This window comes from Myotis yumanensis, unplaced genomic scaffold (assembly GCF_028538775.1).
Source record: "Myotis yumanensis isolate MYYU_CA2020_CCGP unplaced genomic scaffold, mMyoYum1.0.hap1 SCAF_5, whole genome shotgun sequence".
Taxonomy (NCBI): domain Eukaryota; kingdom Metazoa; phylum Chordata; class Mammalia; order Chiroptera; family Vespertilionidae; genus Myotis; species Myotis yumanensis.
This window is the reverse complement of record NW_027223756.1, coordinates 8,348,552-8,365,481: the sequence shown is the minus strand read 5'-3', so window position 1 is coordinate 8,365,481 and position 16,930 is coordinate 8,348,552. Positions and strand designations below refer to the sequence as shown.

General features: G+C 49.0%; 1 protein-coding gene across 1 annotated transcript in view; it reads left to right on the top strand.

Annotated features, from left to right (window-relative positions):
* Positions 1 to 16,930, top strand: part of WWC1 (WW and C2 domain containing 1) — a 117,671-nt gene that overhangs the window by 42,776 nt on the left and 57,965 nt on the right. Inside the window, exon 2 of the mRNA XM_070414449.1 lies at positions 11,148 to 11,257. Within this exon, the coding sequence (XP_070270550.1) occupies positions 11,148 to 11,257 (110 nt within the window). The remainder of the gene's footprint in view (positions 1 to 11,147; positions 11,258 to 16,930) is intronic.

Below are 16,930 nucleotides of genomic sequence, written 5' to 3'. Positions count from 1 at the left end.
GCTGCTAAACGGGTTGCTCCCCGCCTCCTCCGCCCTTCCCCCGCAACCATCTGGTTTCCAGGGGTTAAAAGTGCTCCACAGTTGTCTCTGTGATTCTGTCCCAATGACACCTTTCATGTCTGTGCACACACAGGCCGCCACAGCTCCTGGCTGACAGCGTTGTAAGGTGTCAGCAGTGGTGACACACACACCCCCATTTCGGAGATGTTAAAACACATTTACGAAGGTGCAGCTTGGAATGGTGGAAAGAGAGTCTACAGAAGGGACCCTGAATAGTGCCAGGTACTTGGTATACACTCAGTTACACTCAATGAAATGTAGCTTTTATTATTCATCATTATTACTATTACTGTTAGGCATCAGTTCCTTGTTGGTTAAGTGAGGGTGGTAGTATTTGGGAATGACTTCTTTTACATATAGCAGATGGTGCAATGCCTCGTACTTAATTGGCCTTCAGTGAAAGACGTCTTAATTATTATTTCTTTGCAATCTCACAATGCCCCTATGGGACACACAGGCCAGACAGTAGACTTCAGAAGGCGAACACTGCAAGGGAGCCCCAGAGACCTTATGTTCCAGATGGGAAGCCCAGAGAGGGTACATGCCCTGCCCAAGAGCGTGGCTGATCTGGTGGCAGGATTCAAATCCAGACCCTGTCAATCCCCTCCCAGTGCTCCGTATAGACCGTGCTGCCATGGAAGGGGCTCGAGGTGAGGCAGGATTCTGGAGAAACCTCCGCAGCTAATTCCGTTTCTAGCAGGAACAGCTCCTCAGGCTGCAGGCCTGGGGTCAGAGTCGGAGCTCAAGAAACAGAGAAATGGCCAAATTCCAGGCAAGGCTGTGCGGCAACTTTTGCTCTTAGTGCTGGATGCTCCCAGACAGCCCAGCCCCTGGGAAGACTCTTGGAAACACAGCTCATGGGACTGGACCCCATGAAGCTGGGGGCTGAGTGCCCTCAGGCTCCTAAATCCCCAAAGGAGGAGCTCTGCATGCCTGCCTGCCCAGGGTGTGTGGCAAGTGCTGTGCTGAGTCACTCCCAGGTACCAGTGCATGGAATCCTGTGAGAACCCGCGAGGCAGATTTCCCTGCCTGTTCTATATCTGTGGGGACACAGGCTTAGAGCTGGGGAAGGAATGTGCCCAGCTAAGGATGGGAACTGGGAGTCCTATTCGGTTCTGTTGGCCCTTTCTGTTGAGCACAGAACTATATTTTTGTTTGTTTTTTGTTAATCCTCACTGGAGAATATTTTTTCCTTTGATTTTTGAGGGAGGGATGGAGGGAGAGAGAGAGAGAGAGAGAGAAACATTGATGTGAGAGAGACAGATCAATTGGTTGCCTTCCACATGAGCCCTGTCTGGGGCTAGAGATTGAACCTGCAACCCAGGTATGTGCTCTTGACCAGAAATCCAACCTGTGACCCTTCAGTGCATGGGCCAACACTGCAACCATTGAGCAGTACCCGCCAGGGCTGGGCACAGAACTTCTGTAACCTAACTCCCAACTCGGGATTTCTTTGCAATCTCACAATGCCCCTATGGGACACGCAGGCCAGACAGTAGACTTCAGAAGGCAAACACTGCAAGGGAGCCCCAGAGACCTTATGTTCCAGATGGGAAGCCCAGAGAGGGTACATGCCCTGCCCAAGAGCGTGGCTGATCTGGTGGCAGGATTCAAATCCAGACCCTGTCAATCCCCTCCCAGTGCTCCGTATAGACCGTGCTGCCATGGAAGTGGTTGGAGCTCAAGAAACAGAACTGGGGTGGAGCCGAATGAGAGGCAACCATGTAGACCAGGTACTCGACTCTGCTCTTGGACTTTCAGGAAATTACTCTCCAATGAGCATAATTAAGGGTCTATCTCTCAGCATTTTCTCTGCATGAATGGGAGCTTCATAGTTTCCTATGGGTTCAGTGATAATTATTCTTCCAGTCTAATGAGGTTATAGCTATTATATAACTCATGTAACCCAGAAAAGGCTAGCAGTAACTATCTCTCGGAGGCTGTTCAGATACTCACCGCCTTTCAGATGGATTCTAACCCAGCCCCAGGCTGACTTGGTCTCTTGGTGTCATGCGTGTGGTGCAGGTCTGGGGCTGGTCCCCAGGTTTTAGTCTCAGCCCTGCCACTGCCCCTGGGTGGCCCTGGACAAGTTTTATCTCTGTGCCTCAGTTTTCTCACCAATGAAACAAAGGAATTAGAGTCTTAATCCTCACCCAAGGATATGTGTTGTTTCTGCTTTTAAGTATTGTTATTGATTTCAAAGAGGAAGGGAGAGGGAGAGAGAGAGAGAAATATCAGCGATGAGAGAGAATCATTGATGGGCTGCCTCCTGCACGCCCACACTGGGGATCGAGCCTGAAACCCAGGCACGTGCCCTGACCAGAATCGAACCGTAACCTCCTGGTTCATAGATCAACGCTCAACCATGGAGTCACACCAGCTGGGCGAGGATATGCTTTTTATATTATTTTATTTTATTGATTTTAGAGAGAGAAACATCGATGTGAGAGAGAAACATTGATCAGTTGCCTCCCGTACATGCTCTGACTGGAGATTGAACCCGCAACCTTTTGGTGTATGGGACGACGCTCCAATTAACTGAGCCACCCGGCCAGGGCTCAGTTTTAACATTCTTTAATGCTCCTGCATCAGGGGCCTCATTTGGATAGCAGTGAAAAGGATGATAATGAATTGGCTCACATTTATTGTATTCACATCATGTACCGAAGTGTTGTTTCAGGAATTATCTCATTTGATCTTCAAAGGACACTGTGAGATAGGTCTGAATGGTGCCTACGTGGAAGGGGTGTTATGTCTGTAAACTGCTTGGATTAGTTCCTGGCACATAGTGAATGCTCAATAAATGTTTTGGTGGTTTTGTTTTTTTTCTGTATTTGCACATGTGAAAACTGAGCTACAGAGAGTTTAAGTATCTTCTCCAAGGTCACACAGCTGGAAAGTGACAGAGCCTGGATTCAAACCCAGGGAGTCTGGCTCCAGGGCCCTCAGTTAACAGCCGCTCAGTGCTCCATCTTGATAAAAGACGAGAGGCAGGAGTAACACTTTGGACAGCAGGGGGACTGTCTACACTCAGAGACTGCCTGCCCCACCCTGTAGTAGACAAAGGTGTCTACAGGCTGAATTTGGCCCTCCTGTAGTCAGTTGGCCATTCCTTCTTGAATCCATGATCTGGTTCACAAGAGCTGTAATCTTAAATCCCAGTAAGCGAGCCAGGGAGAGGAATAGCAGCCCAGATTCAGCATGGTGTCAGTGAGCTGGAGGCAGCGAGACATGGGGAAGGCGGAGGAGGAAGGGGACAGGCCCAGGTTTGAGGTGTGTGAACCCAAGAACTCAGCAGGGCAGATGAAGGTGAGCCACTGGTTTGAAGAGGAGAAGGGGACTGACTGGGAGAGCAGTCTGGAACCTTCCCTCCAGCTCTCTGCCGCCTCTTCTTTTCCCCAGAAAAGAATTCCAGGAGTGGGAGTGACTAGGCCAGGAGAGTTTCTGGATAAACCAGCCCAACCAAATCAGCGAAGCAAGGAGAACTAGGGGTCGAAAAACCAGAATGTTGAGACAGGTGTTTTGAGCGTGGAGGGAGGGAATGGGGAGATTTTCAGAGACAGAGAACTTGGAAATTCCTGGTGTGACCACCTCCCTCAGCAGATTTTGAGAGCCGAGTCCCCTCCAGCTGCCATTTCCCATCTTCTCTGGTTTAATTTCCAAGGAGAGAGTCAGAGACCAGCTTCCCGGGAAAGGGCTGTGGGGATGCACAGGGCTTGTAGGCTATGTGCCTGGACAGTAACTTTGCTCCTGTTTCCCCGTCGTGAAAATAGGCAGGTAATACCTAACTCACAACAACAGCTAATGTCGGTTGAGCCCTGCGAGCCATGGGCTCAGCACTGCTCATTTGGACCAGGTGGTCACTCTGAGCAGATGAAGCACCTTGCACAGGAAGAAGCAGATTCAGGCAGGGTGGGTTCATGCCCCAGGGGACAGAACGAGGCAGGGACAGCCTGCACGGACCCAGGGGGCTGATGCTGCAGCCTGTGCGTTTTAACCACCACTGGGTATCTCTTGGGATGAAGAATGATGATGATGATGGTGATAATATGATGATCGCTAACATCTCAGTCCTAAAAGTGACCCGATTCTCACGGTACGCAGAGCACAGAAGTCGCTCAATAGGTTGGTTGACTTCCCTCATTTTACTGCGGGCTATTCCATGCCAGGCCGTGTGCTCAGCACTTTATGTGGGTTATCTCACTTAATCCCCACAACACCCTTAGGAGATTGAGATTTCTCAGTTTCACAGAGAAGGAAACGCCTCCCAACCAGGTTACGTAACACCACCCACGGTGGTGCAAGGGGCGGAGCGTGGGTTTCAGCCGAGTTTCACTGCTTTTGAGCCTCGTGGGTAGCATCGGCCCTGTCTCCCCATCAACCGTGAAATCCATCACTGTTCCCTTTCTTCTCCAGCCTCCCCTGACTACACCCCGTTGCCTCTGTCTCCCTCTTCCCCCCATTCCTTGGTCTTTCGGTCTGTACGGCAGATGCAGCACCTTATTAGCTGTCCTTGCATCCGCTGATTTTCTGTGGTCCATGGTCTCAGGTCGTGTAACTGCCACATATACTGTCACCTTCTTGCTTTCAGGGCAAGCCTTGACTCCCTGGCCTGACCCCAGGCTCCTGAAGGCAGAAGCAAGGCTAATCCAAACATTTGAGCCCCTGTGGTGCCTGGCACAGGACTGAGCTGTTGTGTCCATACAGTAAATTCTGGCTGCTTGGAAGAGTAGTGAAATGGGGAGCCCAGCCGGTGTGGCTCAGTGGTTGAGCATCGACCCATGAACCAGGAGGTCACTGGCTCGATTCCTGGTCAGGGCACATGCCTGGGTTGCAGGCTCAATCCCCAGCAGAGGGAGTGCAGGAGGCAGCCGATTGATGATGTTTCTTTCTCATCGATGTTTCTCTCTTATCCTCTCCCTTCTTCTCTCTCTCAAATCAATCTATATATATAAAAGCCTAAGCGACCGTTCAACCGTTCAACTGGTAGCTATGACACGCACTGACCACCAGGGAGCAGATGCTCAAAGCACAGGCATGGAAACATGGAACAGACTGATGAATCTCAGAGGGAAGGGGGGGGGGGGGAGGGTGGGAAGAGATTAACCAAAGATCTTACATGCATACTAGAGGCCCAGTGGGGTCTCTCGGCCTGGCCTGTGGGGATCGGGCCGAAACTGGCCGTCTGACATCCCCTGAGGGGTCCCAGATTGGGAGAGGGCACAGGCCAGGCCTAGGGATCCCACCAGTGCACAAATTTGTGCACCAGGCCTCTAGTAAAAACATACAAAAAAAAAAAAAAGAAAAGAAATGTGGGAGAAAAGAAGAGAGTGGAGGGGAGGGTGAGGCAGGGAGATTCTCCAGGTCACTTTCTGCAGCTGGGCAAGGGGGTGGTGCTTAAAGTCCTTACGAGGGGCCCCAAGCCCCTGAAAGCCCAGCTCTGCCCCTCTCTGCCTCACAGAGATGGGCCATCTTTAATGTCCGCCCCAGAGCCTGCATGGTGGCTACTCCCTTTGCCCCCCCCCCCCCCCCCCCACCGCATCTATCTGGTCTCCCTCCAAAGATCTCCTACCGGAAGCTTCCCATGGCCACCTGCCCCTTTACACTTGATCCTGTTGTGGGTTTTTTGGGGTTTTTTTTGCTTGTTTGTTTGGTTTTTGTTAATCCTCACCCAAGGATATTTTTCCATTAATTTTTAGATAGAGTGGAAGGGAGAGGGAGAGACAGAGAGAAAAACATCGATGTGAGAGAGACACATCGATTGGTTGCCTCCCGCACATGCCTGGACCAGGGCCAGGGACCAAGCCTGCAACTGAGGTACCTGCGTGCCCTTGACCAGAATCGAACCCGGGACCCTTCAGTTCTTGGGCCGACGCTCTATCCACTGAGCCAAACCGGCTAGGGTTCCGGTTGTCTTTTTTCTGAATTACAGTGCGTGGCTGAAATGACCATGTCAGTTCACGTCCAGGCTGGGGTGTCTCCCCGGCTGCAGCATGAGGGCCGGGCACTGTCTCGTCCACTCTGAAGCTGGCATTTATTGATGATGTTCACCTGTGTGTCGTGTGCTCCGCCCTCCTGGCAAACTTGGGCGATGGTTACTTTAATCATCCCCAGATTTGTTAAAATGAGTGAATGAAAGTGTTTTACAGAACTGAGTTAAGGGAAGGAAGGAGAGCCCATTCCAGTCTCCATGGTGTGAAAGGTGAAGGGCTCTCCGGAAATGATTCTGTGCAGCAGCCGGAGGCAAAGGCACGTGATGGGTGTGAAATCTAAGGTATGGGAACTATGCGTGTGAAACACCCCTGGGCGGGAAGAACCGGCAGGAGAGGTTCGGCTGAAAGTTTGGACAGTTCTTGGCGCCCAGTCTGGAGGGCCCTTTAGAAAGTTGTCCCTCCCAGCTGGCCCCTGGAGAGCGCGGGGTCGGGGCCAGCATCCTGCTGGACGCAATAAAGAGGTTACTGTGGGAAGTGTTGGGATCGCTCGGGAAGCACCAGAAACATGAAAGATACGTTCTGCGTTCCTCAGGCCCCAGAGAATCACCACCCAGTGTTAGACTTGGCAGAAGCCTTCCGCTTCTCCTCTGAGCTGCCTCCTGAGAAAAGACACGCTGTCTGAATGCTGAATGCCCGCCCGCCCGCCATGGCAGCCTGCTCCCGGGCCCTCTCCCACAGCCCATGGAGCTGGGAGCGGGACAGGTGTGCCCGTGTGCCCGGTGTAGGGTGATCTGGCAGGACCTACCTGTATCCAAGGTGACACTTCCGGGCCCCTTTTCCAGGAGGGCCTGTTGTGAAACATCCTAGAATGTTTGTGTCCCTTCACAGTTGGTAATTAAGCAGAGGCAGAACAGAGTTCTCGCTTGGCACCCTCTCTACCCTCCCTCTCTCTCGCCCTTCCAGCCTTTGGGTCATTTGACTTCATATTGGGGTTTTCTGCCGCCCAGGCCGTGGAGGCTGGAGCCTGGGATTGCACCAGCTTAGGGTGGGGTGATCACTTCATCACAGGGGGTGGGGGCAAGCCCCCCAAGTCCTGGCCACATCTGAAAACTGACATCTCTTCCCAGCTCACATTCTTGGCGCTTGGCCAAAGGGAAACATTACAAACCAGAGAAGTACCCGCAGTTTCCCAGGGGGCACTGGTTTAAACAGTTCCTCCCTGGCAGGAAGGGGTGTGTGTGTGTGTGTGTGCGCGCGCGCGCACATGCACGTGTGTATACGTATGTGTGTTTAAATCCCCGTGCAGCTAAAATCGCTTCTCTTCATCCTGTCTGAACGGCACGTCTCTGCACACTGAATAATTCATCTCCCTCTTGGCATTTGTTCCTGAGAGGTTCTCGCTGTCCAGGTTTCTTGTTAAGTTGCATAGTCTCCCAATGGAAGCTTTTCTCTTTCCCATGGAAGAGCTCTGGGCGGCCGGATATCAGCCCCCTGGCTTCCCCCATGGTCCCTTTGAAGGGAACCCTGAATATCAAATCAAAGCTGTCCTTTCTCCTCCTGCCCTCCCCTTCTAATTTTGGGTCCTCTTTATTCACTTTATTATTGTTATCTTTTCTAGCCCTCTTAGGCACAATGTCTGCATTTGCTGCAAGTTGGACTCAGCATTTTCCCCCCATCCACATGTCGGTCACATTAGTGATGCTTGTAGCCAACATTATTTCAGCTCTGACTTCTCAGTGGCCGAGGCTGGGACAGTCGTGCGTGGGTCATGTTTTGCTGGAAAAGTGATTGCATTGTTGATGCTTCACTCTGCCCCTCCCCGCTCCTCATGTCACACACAGAGAGCTCAGTGAATCACTTGTGTCGATGACTTTGAAACACTTAGCTGCCTTTTCATTAAGCAGCGTGTGTTACCCACGTGTACGGAATATGCTCCTAGGAAGGCGTAGAAGCTGAAGGTGCAAGTGGGCCAGAGCTCCATGCCTTGGGCCTGCTGCAGGCTTCCCTGTGCTCCCACTTGGTCCTCTGTATCTCTGGCGTAGCTGACGCTGCATTCCAGATTGTTCTGAGACTCACAGGGTCTCATGAATTTTTGTTAGCAAAGCCCAGGTTTGGGAATCAGGCAGCACTTCAGGTTATACTGCTGGGATGGACCAACTCTGTGATGTAGCTGTGATGATGCTCTCCAGAGAGGAAACATGTTGTATATGATTTGCTTTCTAGGCCTAGATTTAGCCATTAATAAGTATTTTAGTTATAATTGACAAGTGAACATTACAGAAAAATTAATTTTAAAAAGGATAAAAAACTTAAATTTCATTGAAATCTCTGTACTGAGATAACCTTTTAATGTCTATCTTTCTAATTTTTCTTCTACACACATAACACACACACACACACACACTTTTTTGGGCAAAATATACATAATAGTATCCTGTATATCTTCTCTTTCAACAGTTGTCTTTTGCATAGCATCCTTCCCTTTTAGCAAATTGAAAGCATCCTTCCATTTTAGCAAAATATAGAACACATTGTTATTTTTTGTTCCTACATATACATGATCGTATGCACTTCAGATACTTATTGAGAGCGAATTGTGGGGGACACAGGGCTCCTACAGATACTTATTGAGAGCGAATTGTGGGGGACACAGGGCTCCTACAGATACTTATTGAGAGCGAATTGTGGGGGACACAGGGCTCCCTTGCTCAGATGCACCATTGATGAAATTATTTCATCAGTCCCCAGCGAGGAATTTTGAAAGGTGATAATCCTCACACATATTCTGGGCAGCGGTCGGGAAGGGACATAGCTTCTTGGTTTTCTGGGTTGCAAACTGATTGTATAATAAGATTTATATCTCCACAGCCGGGCTGGGGGAGTGCAGGGCGAGGAATGAGCCTGAAGGAGAGGTCTGAGTGTGGTTGGTGCGAGCATGCCTATTCCCTCACAGCTTACCTGTCCTCAGTGATGGAGTAGTTCACCGTATATGCCTGGGGGGAGAGTTCCTTCAGGGACCCTTTCAAAGATTTGTTGGATGAAATGACGTGGGATGAGCTTTGGCTCTTGGGCATTGGTTCATTCTCCATAAGGAAGAGGGAGCAAACACTGAGAGATTTGGGAGTGGGGGAGACACCGCTGGAAGTGGCCATCTGTTTCTGAAATCTGAGCAGAGTATTGAGTGGGCTGCAGGCAGCCTCGCAGGAACTTTACCCAGACCTACCCAGACCCGCACAGGTGTCCCTGGAGGGAGCCAGCGAAGAGCATTCTTAGCTGAAGAAAGGCCCCATCCATCACCTGTGTGATTTGCCTTGGGGCTCAAGAGATGCATTGAAGATGTCGGCTTTCAAGAGGACCTTTTAGCTCACCGCAGGGGCTCTGGCGACACATTGCCTTGCTTGAAATCCCAGCTTGGTCTTCGACACTGAAAATATTATTTAGCCTTTCTTAGCCTCAGTTTCCCTGTGTGGGAAATGGGGATAATAGTAACTAATGTTTTGTTGTGCACTCATTTGTAGCGGGATCTGTGCTAAATGTTCTTATAAGCATGGCCTTATTTAAGCCAACCGACACCCCAGAGAATGATTATTATCCCCACTTCACAGATGAATATACTGAGTCTCAGAGAGGTTAAATTGCCAGACTCACACAGCTAATGGAAATGATGCTTATTGAACCCTCATTTAATGGTGATTAGCCTGTTGCATGTCATATATACCTCTGGCCTCATCCTCATTGTCTCCTACAATATAGCAGTAAATTTCCAACTAACAGAACTTTTGAGCCAGAGTGCCAGGAATTCAGTCAGTCGGTATTTGTACAGCCTACCAGACCATGGACATGCAGAGCTCATAAATGCACCAGGTCTCTCCACCGGGGACCCTTCAGTCTTTCTTTCCCCCAGGTATTTTGCTTCAAGTTTGATTTGGAAGGAGATTGCACAGGATAAGAGAGAGGGTGGATTCCTTTGGCTTGAAGGGAAGTTCTTTAAAAAACAACAACAAAAACCACAAAGTTTTTATTGATTTGAGAGAGAGAGAATCATCAATGTGACAGAGAAACATCAATTGGCTGCCTCCTGCATGCCCCCTACTGGGTATCAAACCTGCATCTCAGGCATGTGCCCTGACCCCAAATCAAACCTGTGCCTTTTTGGTGCATGGGACAAGGCTCAACCAACGGAGCCACCCCAGCCAGGCCTTGGAGGGAAGTTCTTGATCAGGATCGTAGACCTCATTGCAGTCATCTTTCTTCCTGTCCCATTGGACCTCAGTTTGCCAGTTTGCAGAAAGACCGGTGAAGCAGTCTCTGGGAGTCTGGAACTGGGAGTGGGTTGGGAGCAGACAAGAGAGGGAGGAGATGGGAATATGTATTTTAGGTAGAGGCAGCAACTGTAGAAACCCAGGAGCTGTCTGGAGGGGCCACTCAGGCGGACGGGTATGTCTAGATTCCTGGCACTCTAGCTGAAATACTTGACTGGCAGTTTGTGATGTCTTTGTTCCTTTAGTTGGGTGAGTTGCACGTCTGTCTGACTTAGCCACAAGACCGAGTGATTACTGCCACTTCACTCACAGCAGAACGGGGACTTAGTGGGTGGTTATTGTTAAAAGATAAGTTGGGGCTGGATTGTCTCGGGAAGAACAGCAGTGGGCACAGGCATTTGGGAACCAGCTCAGGAGGCAAGAAATACGGCTCTTGGCCAAACTCACAGGGCGGGGGCATCTGCTATTCTAGATGCTGCAGTAAGTCAGGTTTCCAAAGGGGAAGTGGGCATGACACCGTGCCATAGAGCTGGGAGGAAGACTGGGGGTGGGACGGGCGAGGGAGTTGCAGGCGGAGAAGCCAGAGAGGGCTGGAGTCCAAGTCCAAAAGCAAGCCTTGACCTTAGAGCGCTTTCCTGCAAACCCTTCGGGTCGAGATGCAGAACTGGAGGCCCAGAGAAGGAAGGTGACCTGTTCATATGTCTCCCTAGTTAGTGACCAAGTTGGAGCTGGGACACAGATTCCCTAGCTCCTTCCATGTGTTCACCTTCCTGGAACAACAGGGACGGATCTGGTGTCGTTGCCAGGTTTTGGGATCTGTTGGGCCAGCACCGAGTAGCATGGAGGCCAAGAGTTGCAGGGCTGATGGAGTCTTTCTCCTCTTCCTCCCCAGGTACACCAAACCGCTCACCTTTGCCGACTGCATTAGCGATGAGCTGCCTCTAGGATGGGAAGAGGCGTATGACCCACAGGTTGGAGATTACTTCATAGACCACAACACCAGTAAGTTCCTGGCCATCCTCCCTTCCTCCTCCCCTTTCCCCGATCCTCTACCTCCACGCTCACCTCCTAAGTCTGGAAGAGGCTCTTGAAGCCAAATTGTATTTTTTGGGGTTTTTTTTTCCTTCTTTCTAAAAAATATATCTTTATTGATTTAAGAGAGGAAAGGAGAGGGAGAGAGAGATAAAAACATCAATGATGAAAGAGAGTCATTGATTGGCTGCCTCCTGCACGACTGGGGATCAAGCCTGAAACCCAGGCATGTGCCCTGACTGGGAATTGAACCATGACTTCCTGGTTCACAGGTTGATGCCCAACCACTGAGCTGTATTTTGTTTTATGTACAGTTAGGTAGAGATGTCAGCGTAGGTATAGATAAATAATGTATGCTCAGATAAAATAACAGTTTAGAAGGGTTTTAAGTAGAATCTGAGACTCCCCCTCTCATAACTCATCTCCTCAATTCTACAGAGGCAGCCACTGCTGACAATGTTGTGTGTATCGTTCCAGAAATTTCCCAATTGTGTGTTTATGTGTATATATATACATACTAGAGGCCCGATGCATGAAATTTGTGCACGAGTAGGCCTTCCTCCCCCCAGCTACCGGCACCAGCTTCTCTCTGGCACCCAGGACCCGGGCTTCCCTCGCAGCCCTGGCTTCATCCGGAAGGTCGTCCGGAAGGACGTCTGGTCTAATTAACATATTACGCTTTTATTATTATAGGTATGTCCTTTTTTTACATATATCAACCTATGTGCATACAGACCTTCTTTTCCTCATAAAGGTAGATGTGTCATTGCCAGATCATTTTGGAGCAGCCAGAGCCCCAGCAAGCCCCCAGCAGCGTGCACACATAGGTGTTCATAGGGGTGTGGTGTGAGTGTGTGTGTCTCTAGCCCATCCTATGAATCAGCCCACCCTCACTTCCTGTCTGTGATCCTGGCATCCTGATGCAGATGAAGGTTCCTGGTGTCTTTGTCTCTGGGACTATGATGGAGGAATAGGCTGAGAAAGGGACAAGCATGCTGTCTGACAGGTGGAGGAGCCCTGGTTGTAGTCCCTGAGCCAGGGAGAGTCGAGTGTGCTTGGGCTTCATCCATTGTGCACCTTCTTGGCCAGGAGTATTCCTGCCTTCTGAAATTTGCTGCCCCATTTATTCGTGTGAGGAAAGAGGATTTTCTGGCTCACTCTCAACCTTGCGAATTGGAGAATTTCCTTGATCCTTTCAGGCAAAAGGAGAATGGAATGAAGTGGGACATGCCTGGCAAAGCTTGAAGGCTGAGAATAGGGCAGCAGATTCTAGCCCATGTACTGAGCGTACACTCTGTGCCAATGCTGGGCAAGGCACTAGCTAGGCAGCATCCCATTTAATCCTCCCAACTACCCTGTGGGGTGTTAGGATGATTATCCCCATCTTAAAAATGGGACTTAGAGGTAGTAATCCATCGCTGAATACTCAGAGCTAAAACATGGCAGAGCTGGGATTTGAACCGCTGCTGGGGAGCAGAGGGGTGCTTGTCCATCCACTTCCTCTGGGTTTCAGTAGCACCTGGCCATACCTTTGTCGTGCCCCTCGTCACTCTGTAGCATCGCCACTTACCTAGTGTTGCAGGTTCTCCTAGATAAGGCACGTAGTGAGTAGAAAAGGGCATACATGCCTGAGTGCGTGACGAAAGGATGAATGAGCGGACCGCTCCTGGCACCGAAGGGTAGAAGAGTTTCTGAGAGACAGCTAATGACATTAATTGCATTGTTGGGGGTAGCAGAGCTCTTTATTAGCGCTCATGATTGCATACTGGATAATGAGAAGTAAATATGCCTAATTGGGTGTGCATGGGGAATGAGGTTAATGCTGGGAGGGCTGCGTGGCGTGCTGGGTTAAACACTGATGCACAGGAGCCCTCATCAGGCCTTTCCTGTTTCTAATTGCTGAGTGCATCCCCCTCATTAAAACCTGAGGCAGGAGTGGGATTTTAAGGTGCTTCTGGGAGACGTTGGAAAAAGGAAGGAAGGAAGGAGTAGCAGGCCGTGGCAGAGTTTATTCTTGAGGGGATGATGGCAGAAATGAGGTGGGTGTATGGGGGGATAGGAGTACATAGGGGCCAGAATAGGGAGTATTCTCTATGGTAGTTTTACCAGCTATCAGGCTACTGGTTTCCTTTTGGTGTGAAGGTGCTCTCATTGGATAGAGGGCACCACCTCTGTAGATGGAGCCCGTGATGCCAGTGGCATGAATATGACCATCGAGACCCAAGCATTCAGACCCGTGGACTCAGAGGTCAATGACTGGAATTGCTCTCTTAAGAGTTACAGACACGTTAGAATTGAACAACAAATTACATCTACCACCCGACATTCATTCATTCAGCAAGTATTCACCTACCGCCTGCAATGTTCCAGGCTCTGTCCTGGGAGCTTGAGACACATAAGAGTCCCTGGCAATGATCCTTGCCCTTATAGAGCTTTCATTTCGGCAAAAGAGAAAATAAACAGAATAAATAAGCAGATTAGGTAGTGTACTAGACAATTATCAGCATTATGGGAAAAAGAAAGCAGAGCGTGGGGCTAATGGACTGGGTGTGTTTGAGGATGACAGGGCAAGGACAGGGAAGGACTTGTTGAGAAAATGAGAAGTGAGCTAAGACTTTAAGGAGTGAGGGAGCATTTCAAGTAGAGAGCATAGAGCAAAAACTAAGGTGCAGTCACATTTAGGGATGGCAAGGAGGCAGGATGAGTGAGGGATAGGAGGAAGGGCATCAGACCAGAGATAGATGGGGCTGTGGTCCATTTGCCATACTTTTCTGTCTTTTACTCCCGTGTGAGATGGGAGCCATTGGAGAGTTTCCAGCAGATGAGTGGCAAGTTCTGCTCTATGTCTTAAAAGGGTCACTGGCTGCTGTGCTACCAATAGACCTTTGTGGGTAAGGACAGGAGCAGGGAGACCCTGTGAGAGACAATTGCACGGTTCAGGTGACAGAGGACAGAGTCCCAGAGCAGGGCCATAGCAGTGGAGGTGGTGAAAAGTGTCCAGATGCTGGATGTATTTTCAAGGCAGAACCCAGAGGACTTCCTGATAGATTGCATATGGGATGAGGAAGAAAGAGGAATAAGTGACTCTCATTGGACCTCAGCAACTGGCACCATGGAGTTGCCATCAATGGGGTGGAGAAAACTGCAGGAAGAGCGGGTTTAGGAAGGAGGAACAAGGGTTCTTTGGGGCATGTTGAGTCTTCCATGCCTCTTACACGTCTGAGAGAGGATGCTGGCCAGCTTGCTATAGGAATCTGGGGCTTGGAAAGAGATCGGGGCTGAAGATACGTGCACGGGAGTTGTTGGCTATAGATAGTATTTCAAGACATGAAGCCAAATGAGATTACCAAAGGGAAATATCAAGACTGAAAAAGACCAAGGAATGAGCCATGGGGTCCTCAGACAGTAAAAGGGTGCGGAAAAGAGGAAAACAAGTGATTCTGAGGAGTGACCAGAAAGGTTTGAGGAAAGCCGAGGGTCTGGGCACCACGGGAAGGAAGTGTATCAAGGCAGGGGGGCGGGGGGGGGGGGGGGCGGGGGGGGGGTGTTGTCAGCTCTGTCAGGTCAACGATGAAGAGGCCTCAGAGTTGACCACTAGCTTTAGTAACCCAGGAGACACTGGTGACCCTGACTGTGGAGGGCAGCTTTAGACAAGGACTGGGGGGCAAAAGTCGTGAGTCTGGGAAGAAAATGGAGGAGAGGAACTAGAAACAGCACATATACTAGAAACAGACACATTTCTGGTAGACAGTTCTTTCCAAATTATCACCTCTTCTCGCCCTAGCTGGTCTGGCTCAGTAGATAGAGTGTCAGCCCTCGGACTGAAGGGTTCTGGGTTCCATTCCAGTCAAGGGCATGTACCTCGGTCACAGGCCCGATTCCCGGCCCTGGTCAGGGCGAGTGTGGGAGGCAACCAATTGACCTGTCTCTCTCACATCAGTGTTTCTCTGTCTCTCCCCTTCCCTTTCACTCTCTAAAAATCAATGGGGAAAAAATATCCTCTGGTGAGGATTAACAAAAGAACAACCCATTCTCATTATTTCATATGTCAGTATTCCCATTTACATTCATCATGGTTAGAGGGATTTGATTGGCGATCACATCATGTGTTCTGCGAAGCAATGTATGTGTAAGGAAACCAATTTTATTGTAGGCTAATGATATACAGGAGTTAAGTTCCTAGGGCCGCTTTTCAGCATTATGTGAAATGACAGTGGACAAAAAGACATTATTCGAGGACCTGCTGCATGTGTTCTTGGACAGGGTTGAAGCTTTGATTCTGTTTTTTGAAGCTCCTTGGCTGATTCTCATAATCTGCTAAGACTCAGAATTACTGGATGAAGCACCAACTTTTTTTTTAAAAAATAATTTATTCTGGAAAGTATTACCTCCCCCCCCCCCCCCCCCCATTGACTTTCTCCAGCCCGCTCAACTTTTTTTTTTTCTCCCAGCAATTTTACTGAGAATTGGAGGTGGGGGGAAGGCACTCTCATGGGCTATTTGTGAGAATAAAAATTGGTACAGTCTTTTGAAGGTAATTTGGTACTATTACTATTGTAAATGTGTTTATTCTCTGAGCCAGTAGTTCCTCTTTTAGGAACTCTATCCTACACAACTAATAGACAAGTTCACAGAAGTATGTTTGTAAGAATCATCACTGCAGCATTGACTGTGGTAGCAAAAGAATTGAGAGCGCCGAATCCTAACCACTAGACCACCAGGAAACCTAACAAAAGAATTGAGAACAATTCAGAAGTTTCCCATGAGTGGTCTGGGGAACCACTAGTACCCTACCGTAAAGAAACCTAATACCATACCATGGAATACTGTGCTGTCCTTTAAACAATTGAGGTAAGTGAAAAATATAAGCAGTAATACAACTAAAAAAATTATTAAAAATCGAGGTTAATCTTTATACACTTACTAGGAAAGGTGAAAAGCTTGTCCCAATATATATGATGCAGGACCACATTGCATTAAAAATAAGTTTGTGGCCCCAGCTGGTTTGGCCTAGTGGATAGAGCGTTGGCCTGCGGACTGAAGGGTCCTGGGTTCCATTCGGGTCAAGGGCACATGCCCGGTTATGGGATCCCCAGTAGGGGCGTGCAGGAGGTATTCTCTCTCATCATTGATATTTCTCCCTCTCCCTTCCTCTATGAAATCAAGAAAAACATATTTAAACAAAAAACAAATAAGTTTGTGTATATATACACATATATAAAAACAAATTTGTAGCTAAGTAGGGGACAATATCTGCAAGTGTGTGAGCTCTTAACAACAGTTACCTCTGGGGAGTAGGATTAGAGAGATGGAAACTCTCACTTCTTATTTTATAAATTTGCAATTGAGGGAATTATTGATCAAAGGGTTAACATTTCCTTTGTTTTATTTTGTAGTATATTTCCAAAAAATATAAATTTTAAAAAGTTACAAACTTTAAAAACAATATTCAGCCTGATCCTGACAGGCCAAGTTTCCTTTGAAAAGTAATAGAGTTCTTTGGGCAAAGTAAAACCGGTCTGCAGGCTGGGTTCACCACCTGGCCATGATGATAGAATTTTTGGTCTGTCAGTCACCCCTGACTCCACCCCCCAACTGGGAAATGTCGGAGGAGTGGATTGTCAATGGGCATTGGCTCTTTGA